General features: G+C 38.8%; 1 protein-coding gene across 1 annotated transcript in view; it reads right to left on the bottom strand.

Annotated features, from left to right (window-relative positions):
- The window catches only part of LOC118331906, a 64,921-nt gene that overhangs the window by 29,937 nt on the left and 24,772 nt on the right, over nt 1–10,212 (bottom strand). The window contains exons 8-11 of the mRNA XM_035667007.1: nt 8,986–9,066; nt 7,829–7,941; nt 6,820–6,878; nt 5,052–5,141 (exon numbers count right to left, since the gene is read on the bottom strand). Coding sequence (XP_035522900.1) covers nt 5,052–5,141; nt 6,820–6,878; nt 7,829–7,941; nt 8,986–9,066 — 343 coding nt within the window. The remainder of the gene's footprint in view (nt 1–5,051; nt 5,142–6,819; nt 6,879–7,828; nt 7,942–8,985; nt 9,067–10,212) is intronic.

Raw genomic sequence — 10,212 nt, 5'->3', positions numbered from 1 at the left:
GGTGCTTTTTAAAATTATATCATCTTGTTGCAAAGATTTTCTGTAAATTTGTGAGTGTCACTTTCACACAAAGGTTTACCATGTAACTGTCATCCCCTGATTCTATATCTGGTCAAGCACTTCTGTCACAATCTCCTCCTTTATCTTCTCAATTTTCTTGCTATTAAAGGTGACAATGCAATAAAAATGTCGAAGTAAAAACAAGTCTTTCCAGGTATTACTTTGGTGTGCTGGAAAGCGTGAAAGAGAGAGAGCTTCACACACTCCACGTTCAGGAGATTGCTCAATTCTGCTCCTCTATTGTGGTGGTGATGGGAAACATATCACAAGGTTCAATCAAAATAAGCTGAACTGGTGAGAGAGAGAGAAAGAGAGGGAGAGTTGAGAGGAAACAATTCAGAGAAAGGTAGATTCAGCGACAACTGACAAGAGTTACTGAGGAAGATAAACGAAGCAAAAAAAAAGCTTGAAAACGAGACAAAGAAAAGAAAATAGAGAAAGAAAGGAACTAATTGATGATGAAAGAGGGAGGGTAGTCTACCTCAGGGAGGAGAGAGACTATCCAGAGGTGTCATGGGGATGCAAAGTCCCTCTCATTATTTTCCAGTCCACCAGGCAGCTGATTTCTGTTTTAGCTACAGGGCTCTATATTTCAGCAGCACTCCAGTGTTTCCTGTCCCTCAGAGTAACGCTTCAACATATGGCCCAGTCTTAAATAATCACATTGCACTGTGCGTCATGATGGATGAAGCCACCATTAATGCAGAGCTTTGACTTCATCCAACTTTGAATAAGTACAGACTTTATGACTCAAACCTTAGTGACCGGCTGAAATGCATCACAAAATGTCAAAATTCTGCTCCTGTGTATTTATTCTATAAAAACACTGTAATAAGTTAACGATTTAAACTAAAAGTTGTATTAATCATTTTGTCTAGGGACAATATTTTTCAAAAGGTGACTGGAATTAAACATTTTACTTATCAGCATAAATGTCAACCTACTAGTGCGGCTACAGTCAACACCCACCTGTGCAATTAACTCTGTTCTAGTGGTTTTATGTCAAATGGCTATTGCCCCTCTCTAGAGCTGAAGACCATGATTGGATCAGCACTCACTGTGGACATCCAATTACGACAACGCACCTGGGACAGAGACTATAAAGCCTGATCAGCCCCACAGTCATGGCAGATGGTTCAGTTGCAGATTGCCACATGTGCCTCACCATTGTTGTTTAGTGGTTTAGATTTAATCAAAGCAAACTGATTATCGCACTCATTTAGCTGCACTGTGTGTAGATACACACAGAGTAGAGGTGCTCTGTTGGCTGTATTATAGTTTGGATGTACGAGTAGGTAGTGAGGATTTTATTTACGTGTTTCTTTATTACAGATAGTTTCAGCTTTTTATTCATTTCTTTTATTTTGTAGTTTTGCCTCAACTTTTTCATTTTGTATAAGATCTCTAATTTCCTTAAAATAAATAACTTTGACTTACCATTTTCGAGCTGGAAACATAAATGGGGGCTCTTCTGGGATTCAACCGCAGCCGTAAAAAAAGTAATTAAGTTATTGGCTGTTCAGTGAAGCGAATCAGTGCACGAGAAGAGAAACGGAAGTGAGAAAAGCGACGTCATCAAGAGGGCAATAATTTTTCATCGATTACTCAAATACACGGATATTTCGAGATTAGAAGTTGCAGTTTTACGAAAACTTTCTAAGTGAGAGCAGGCGAATCAACATCCATAGGGCTGCTTTTGTTAATATCTGCAGGTCTTCTGTTGTTCTTCTTTGAATAATTAAGGCATATTATTGCCACCTGTTGATATGGAGAGTTATTACCTCTGGCGCCGGCGTAGAACGTACACGCTAGTTGGTCGTTTGCTGTAATCGGTGCAGTGTGACAGGCGACGTGAGGTAACACAACAGTCGGCTTTTGTCACCGTCGTTCTTTGATGTCAGTTTGGTCTGTCAGGGCCTTAAGGTTCACCCTCTGGGGAACATGAATGTCAACATTTCTAGCAATCCATTATGCGTTGTGGTGATATTTCATCAAAGCGGTGGACCGACAAACAGACACTGCCATCTATAGAGCCCTGTCAGTAGCATGAACATAAACATGCCCCCCTTGCTGCCGTGCAATCTACCAGTAAATAAATATCTGATCAAGATATTCCTCAAGAGGTGATCACTTTATTTTCCAACCTTGTGAAGCTCCCACAATTATTTGCTGTACTGGGATGAAAATAAACCACTTTAAACCCAGAGATAATGGAAGGAGAGAGGGACAGAAGGAGAGAAGGATGGTGGAGAAACAAAGGAAAGATGTGATGGCGACAAGAGGAAACAAGTGCCGAGTCTGGGACAATGTGTGAGATATGGAGTATGTGTGTGTGTTGTTGTGCAGAAGGAGCACCAGGGAGAAAATGAGGGTTTTCTCTGGCTCATTCCTAATGTATTTACAGCGCATACAAACACAGGACACCAGACACAAAAGGGGAAATGGGAAAGCAAGAAAATGAGTGGAGGAAATGAGGGATATAAGGATGGCGGTGGGGAGGAATGGCAATCATTTTGTAGCAGGAAATGATGGAGCGATATCTGAGGAAAAAGGGAGGAGAGGAAACGGCTACTGGAGCCAGAGCTGAGTGTACCTTCAAACTGGGATTATAATAACTGTTTACTAGGGGAGATTTTAACACCGTCCAAAATTAACTTTCTGGGTCAAAATAAGAAAAATTTACAAGCCAAAAATATTTGTTACCAGCCATAAAACTGCATCATGTATTATTTGACTAAAAATTATTACTAGTGATGTTTTTTTTTTATTCAGCCAATATTATTAACAGATAATTTTGCCTTTTTGTATTTTAAAAAGGAGTTTATAACCTGTAGTTTAAGCACTCTTGAGGGTAAAAAAGGTTTCAATGTAGTGAGCAAAGATGGATTATTTAATATTCAATAGCTCTGTTCTAATTTAACTGACATCACTATTATTAATATTACAACAAAATTTACCTGGATTTGGTGTTAATTCTGGAGCCTCCTCAAAATATAGTTTTTTTTTGCCCGTGAGTGAAGCAAATCTACAAGCCACTTGCATATTTTCAAGATTTGGCTGGTAGCTGGTGATAACTTTGCTCCCTGGCTATCACGCTTTTAAAAAGAGTTCGCCACCAAATGATCGATGCAGCAGAACCCGATCGTTTATCGTTTTTAGCCAATGTACTCTTCTTCCGTGTCAAAACTTGGCGCCTACATTACCCACAATGCAACTTGAACTCAAACAGTTCAGCTGGAGAAAATGTTCAATGTTATCAGATCTTTTAAGTTAAATTAACTTATCTGGTTTTACAGTTGCAGCTACCGCCACAGTTTTCAGACTTGTATGTGTAAAATTGGTGGATTTCTGCTTTAAGATTTACTGTATAGTAGCTCAACTCTCAATCTATGACAAAGAGTGTCAACAATATACTTGATTAACCAGATAATAACTCATGCACAATAACAATATGCCTTCAATTACAAAACCCTGTGGCAGTAACTGAATGACCAACAAGGTTTGTTCAGAAACGTCTTTCAAACTAAACTACGTGAAAACCATCACAGTCATTCTGAAACACATTCCAGTGTCAATGAGTCTTTAAAGGATGAAGGATTTGCTTTTACTTGGTCACATAAAACTGTTTTCTGGAAGTTTTGCTTCATGATGCCGGAGGGACTTCCTGTTTACATAGCTGATTGGTTTACTGTAATTGTACAGTGTCACAGATGTTTACACAGAATTGAGATCTTTACCATCTAGGATATTATCTAAAGGGTTTATACGCAATTCCTTCTCTCTCCTAAAAGTTTTAATATTGCAACCTGATTTAGTACTTTTTTGAAACAACCTAATAAGCCTTAAACTTAGTAATAGTTTAATGAATAGCTGCTGCAACACAGTCACAACAAGCAGAAGATAGGAGATGACAGGGCAGGAGCGAGGAGGCACGAAGAAAAAGAGAGCAGAACTGGGTGGAGGTGAAAGAGTGGAGATAAAGGTGGCGGTGAGACACAGTCTGGAGATAAACCTTAAACTGCACCGAGGCTTAACAGAGCAAAGAAAAGGGGCGAGTGAGTAAGGCCAAACATTTAGAGAATCAGAGAACAAGGGAGTGAGAGAAAGAGAGAAAAGAGAGTGTCGCTTGAGGGTAAGAAAGAAGAGAGAGAAAGAGAATAAAAGAGCGGCAGCTTGTGGAAAGTGGAAGGCATGATTACACAGACTGTTCCTGGATCTGTACAAGCATAAGTAAAACAGCTAATGCACGTCTGTAGGACTGTTTCTTTCTCTCTCCGCCTCTCCTCGCTCGAGGTCACATGTCCACAGCACTGGATGCTATCTGCCCTTAATAACAGGCACAGCTTTTCATTTCACAATCTCCGTCATCTCAGCAGACGGCCGTGGCCTCTCCCTCTCTCCCCCCTCATGCATTATAAATACCCCATTACAACTTGTTGACTTGCACTCTGGGGCCCTGTGGCATGTTGACGGACCACTCTGCAGACAAAACTAATCAACGGCATCATCATTAGGCGCACCAATGGACAGGCAGCCCGCACTGATTGGGTTACTTTGCCACATCATGTGGCCCCCAGGCCTCTGTCTGAACCCTGTCTGATGCTTCACGATCTATTGCGACCAAACTCAACTGGGTTAAGCTAATAGCCTAATCTAATGCTGTCAAAGTCACGCACAGATACCCCGAAGGGCGGCTACGTCTTATTCTCCCCGTCTCCTGATCACATAACAATTAGTCTTCCGGCTCGCGCTGTAAGTGGAGTGTACCAGGAAGTGGCGGGCCCAGGCAGGCCTCTGATTGGAGGCCTCTGGAGATGAGGTGAATGCCAGCTGGCAGTGAGCGCAGGCCAGACAGCCAGGCTCAGTCGCACAGATCTGAGGGACAATACAATGCTGGCGCACACAGTCTGCTCGCTCCCATTTGGGATGTGTGTCTGTGTGTGACAGCATGTGCATGTATGTGTGCTATTTTAGATTTGAAAGTGGCTTACTTTAAGCAGATCCTTGTGAAAATCTTGGCCGTCGTTCAGTCCTTCCAGGTTGCCGATGAACTGCGTGCACGACATCCTCTTGCCGATGTTCTGAATAAATATAAATATACTTTTATTTCACACTAATACTACAAACATTCCTCTTTTATTTAAGACCAGCTGCCTCCCTTATGTGGTTTATTCAATTATTAATTCAGTTTAAATAAAGCACCTTTCTACATTAAAAGCTCTTATATGCTGTCTATGTATTTTGGAGGTTGAAAAACATATGTGTGTATATGTATTAATAATTTGTCAATTTTGGAAGACCTGGTACAGTAATGGTGACAGATGAGTGCTGAAATGATCAGTCAATAGGGCCAAGTATTGAACCTCAACACAGACCGAAGTCTGATTATTATTGAAATGATCAGAGTAACCAAAGATTGTCTTTAATACCTAGTATATACCTTAACTAATAGTTCCTAATTTAATCATTTAATAACAACATTTAATAAGAAATGTATTAAAATTTTTTATAATTCTCAAAGAAAGGTATAAACTCAAATATTTGGCATTTGAGATGAGTATCCCAAAGTAGAAACGACCTTCATCAGACAGATTTTGTCTGATTTCTTGTACTGAAACGTTATAAATAAATGTTTTTTTATTTCAACTGTGCAGGAATTTACCTTTTATCAAAGACAGCTATAGAATAAAGTACTGGTTTGACATCTGTTATGAAATTCAGGTATCGCATCACCACTAGTATTGTCGATAATATCCAGCCTACAATTACAATTGCAACAAATTTGATAATCAAGTAATAATTGAAGTCTTTTGTAAACAAAAATGTTTAACATTTGCACATTGAATCTTCTAAAATGTGGATTTACTGCTTTTCTCTGGTTTTTAGATAATTTTAAAATTCAGGTAAAACAATAAATATGAAGATGTCATATTTAGCTCTGGGATATTAAGATGAGTTAAGATGTGGGTAAGTTCTTTATTGAGCCTGTGTAGGAGAAATTCAAACTGGCACAGCAGTGCAAAGAGTAAAGAAAATACATCAAAATACAACAAAATATAATAAAAGATGTACACTAAATACAGTTAAACAGAATATAATAAGCCTGTGTGTTTCTGAAAGTACGTGCAAATCCGGTGTTCACAGTTTAACAGTCTCAGTCAGCTGAGGTAGGAGGTATGATCGGCACCATTTTCTCTCACTTCAGAAACGATTACTCAAAAAGTTTAAAAAGTCACAGCCTGTATAAACCGGTCTCCTCTCTCACTGTCTCCTAATAAAGGCGAGGACGGCAGTAAGGATGATCACAGTAACAACAGAGATTAAACCTACAGTATATTTCTGTTAAAATATGTTGAAACTTTCCAGATTCACTCTTTTCTCTAAAGGAGCTGATCCCCTATCCAGTCACCTCTACAGCCACTTTAATTAATCATTCATCCGCAGAGCTGTGCTATCACTGAGGAGAGCCGCCAATGGCCCAGATTTGCAAAGGGAGGCTCTGACTATAAAAGTAGCAGATTAATGATGGTGAAAGAAGCTCAGCAGGCAGACCCGCAGACCCAGATCAGCTGGTGATCAGAGTCTTATATTCCCAAAACTCCAGAGTTAATCAAAAGGGCCTTTGAGGAGACTGCAGCTCTTAAAAACTTAATCTTTTATTTGTTTATCCTTTGCTTGACTGAGCACACCTGTCCCCAAACACCTGCACACATCCTGTACAACAGAGTCTCTCACCTACACTTATTAGTTATAACTCACCTGGCCGTGTAGATCGGTGTTCAGCAGCATAAGTGCACAGGTGAGAGTGTGGACTGCATCTAAGGGATGAAAACAGCAAGTTAGTGTTAGCTCGGTCATCCTCGCATAGAAATAAAACTTACAGACATTAAAATTTAATCTGGTATACCTTTATGTTAGCTAACAGCGGTTGAGGTAGCTATTTTTTTTGTTATTAAATTAACTTAAAATGTTAGAATTTGTATTATTTTTAAAGGACCAGTGTGTGATTTACTGGCATCTAGAGGTGAGGTTTGAGATTACCTAACTAACTGAACACCTGGGAATGAGAACGGGCTGTGAAGTGTGCAGGAGAAACTACAATCTAGAGCCAGTGTTTGGTTTGTCCGTTCTGGGCTACTGTAGAAACATTCTAAGGTAACAAAAACACAATGATGCCTATATTAAAACAAAAACAAAACATATCTATGAATATTACATCCAATTTCTTCCGATAGATTCTCTTAAATGTTACACACTGGACCTTCAAGTATGTCTCCTTTCTGTTTCAAGGGTGCCCCCTATTGGGTCGCCTTGAAACTGCAAACCAAACAAAGTCCTTAACGACGTTCACCACTGAATTCATGATACCCCCTATAAGATGCCCACTGTGTTAACATTTAAGAGCTTTTTCTATGGAAGGATGGATTTGATGTGATGAAAAAATAAAAAGATTTGGTAAATCATTATAATGAGACTTTCTTAATATTTTGACTTATTATCTCTAAATAATGAGAAACTTCCTCAGTATTTTCAATTAGTATGTCAAAATCATAAGAACCTCTATCAATATTTTCACTTAGAATCTCAAAATAATGAAAAATGTTTTCAATATTCTGAATTAGTATCTAAAAGTCATTATTTTGAGTTTGTCATTATAATGAATTTTCTTTTTTCTTCCCATCACTTTGGCAGTAATGGGCCTCCATAGAAAAACATCTGCCTGCTGCGACATAAAAAATAAATCTCCATTTTTCTCTGCAGCACTCACCCTCTGATGGTATGACTCTTGGGTTGCAGTCCAAGTAACGTTTTGAAAAGTGTGACAGCACCCTCTCCCTCTCCTGAGTCTCCCCCATCAGGGCAAACTGCCTGAGGAAGGTCCTGCAGCCACAAACACAGGGACAGTCAGCAGCAGATCTTTAACACCTAACTCCTTCCTAACATTTTATGGTTATTACTGCAGTACCCCCTGCGTATAACTATACAGGTGATGATGCATGCTCAGTATATCTTTATAAATAAAAGTATTAAAATACTATATGAACCTCTGTTAAGTACTTACTGTACATACTGTACAGTCTTTTCACTCTAAATGCAAAGCCACAGCTGCCCTCTAGAGAGCAGTGTTTAACAGTGGAGAGTCTCCACTGCATACTAACAAAGATTAAAGCAAAACGTCTGCAGATTTTCATCTAATTGAGGCCAAATCAAAGCCATCATCACACAGAAGGAAGGATTAAGAATCATGTGAGGCGCAGTGAACACGCGGTTGGACCACAGTCACAGTCTAAAAATGCACAAATTCGTTCTTTAATCATAAGAATGAATTGTTCCAGACAAGAGTTTATTATTTGCATTCATTCATTTAACATTTTTAAACAAACTAGCAGGAATATTTTACTGTCTCGTTTTCATATGGCGTAAAAAAATATATTGACTATGTAATTATTGGACATTCTTTGTTTGGAATTTATCTCGTTTTCAACAACAGAAAGTACACAACTACACAAAAACAAAACCAAGATAGTAGCGTGAATTTAAACCCTAAATATGACAAAACAGGAGAAAAACGAAAAAACACCAACAGCAACAACAAGAAACTGTAAATATCAAGATAAGATCGGATCATACTCCAAGCAGAGCATCATTCATTCACAGCGTAGAGTGGTATTAATGTCAGTGAAAGCATTCACTTACAAAAGATGTTATTATGGACATGTACAATTAATCCTAAAATAACAGGATGATATAGAACAAATATTTACAGGTTGGTTATTGCAGCAGAATTAAAACGCTGTCAACTAATTATTAGAGCAGAAAGGGACCATTAAAGTGTTTCAAAAAGCCAATGCTGCTGTCTTCTTACGCCAGGAGAGGGAATTACATGCATTTAAAGATTTCCAGTGATGCATTGTGTGTTCTCACCGCAATGCTTGGTCAAGAGCGAGGCCTGTGAAGTTGAAGAAACTCAGATACTCTTCCGCTACCATACGGCTGAAGTCATTACTGTAGACAGACAGATATAAAGGAGTCATATAGCAACAGAGGAATAACACAGGAAGAAGAGACAAGAAAAAAAACCTCTCCATAAAAGCACAAAATGTCAATCAAACGATCAAAATGCTAGCTTTCTCAGCTCAGTGAATGGCCTCAGTTTGTGCTGTCAGTCAGTCAGCGTGTACTGGCACAGTCAGCTGGAGATGCAGACCGGAGGCCAGAAAAAAAAAAATAAATAAATAAATAAAAAGATAAAAGGAGGAGACTCACAGGGTGCATCTGTCAGAAAGTGAGGAAACCCTTTAATCCCAAATTCTTTCTCATCAGCACGAGCAAGCAGCTGACAGACTGACGGGCTGATCGAGCAGCACGGCGCTGGAGGAACGCAGATCTACTAAAACACAGCACTTTGTGGGCAGAATTTAAACTGACGTACAGTAAATGTGCAGGAAACTGAATGTGCACTGGTCCTGTGAGATTAGTAATTCATTAAATAAACATTAGATGCAGTAGAAAGGAGCTTCAGTACAGCTTCAGAGAGGATTTAACATGTTGGTTAAGACAAGTGCAATATTTATTCTGAGTTCAGTGAAAAAGTGTCTCTCTTCTGCCATTAATTCTTCTGGTATAGATTCTTATTAATTATAAGAGTATCAGCAGTGCTATTGGTATTATTATTCACCATTTCATAAATGATAGAGGTGGTAGTAAGCGCACATGTACGGTTTTAGTAGCAGAAGTCATTGTTGTAGAACTATTATTAATAAAAAATGATAATTACACACATTTCTCTTTTCTATTATTGATTCAATGTGTATTTTCTGATCTGTAGTGTTGTATCTGGAGCTGCTGCAGTGAGTAAATTGAATCATAATCAGTTTTATCTCTGTTTGCTGCGTGGTGCGTGTCAAAGGAGTCTGTTGTTGATTGCTTGTTGTGTACACACAGCTAAATACGTTTTTAGTAGCCGGTAAATGTAAATTCTGAAGTCTTTGCCAATTTAATACCATAAAATAAGAATACCGTATAGATTTTTAGCCATTAGGAGCCAAACTCCTACAGCAGGCAAGGCAAACAATCATGTTATGTCACTGTCGAACAGTCGTTATATGTTTATTATTCAACGTTTTACTACAAGCTGAAGAAGAAAACATG

The sequence above is a fragment of the Morone saxatilis genome, unplaced genomic scaffold (genome assembly GCF_004916995.1).
Source record: "Morone saxatilis isolate NCDOM2014 unplaced genomic scaffold, NCSU_SB_2.0 Contig1, whole genome shotgun sequence".
Lineage (NCBI taxonomy): Eukaryota > Metazoa > Chordata > Actinopteri > Moronidae > Morone > Morone saxatilis.
Note: the sequence above shows the minus strand (reverse complement) of the source record. Positions and strands in the feature narration are given on the sequence as shown.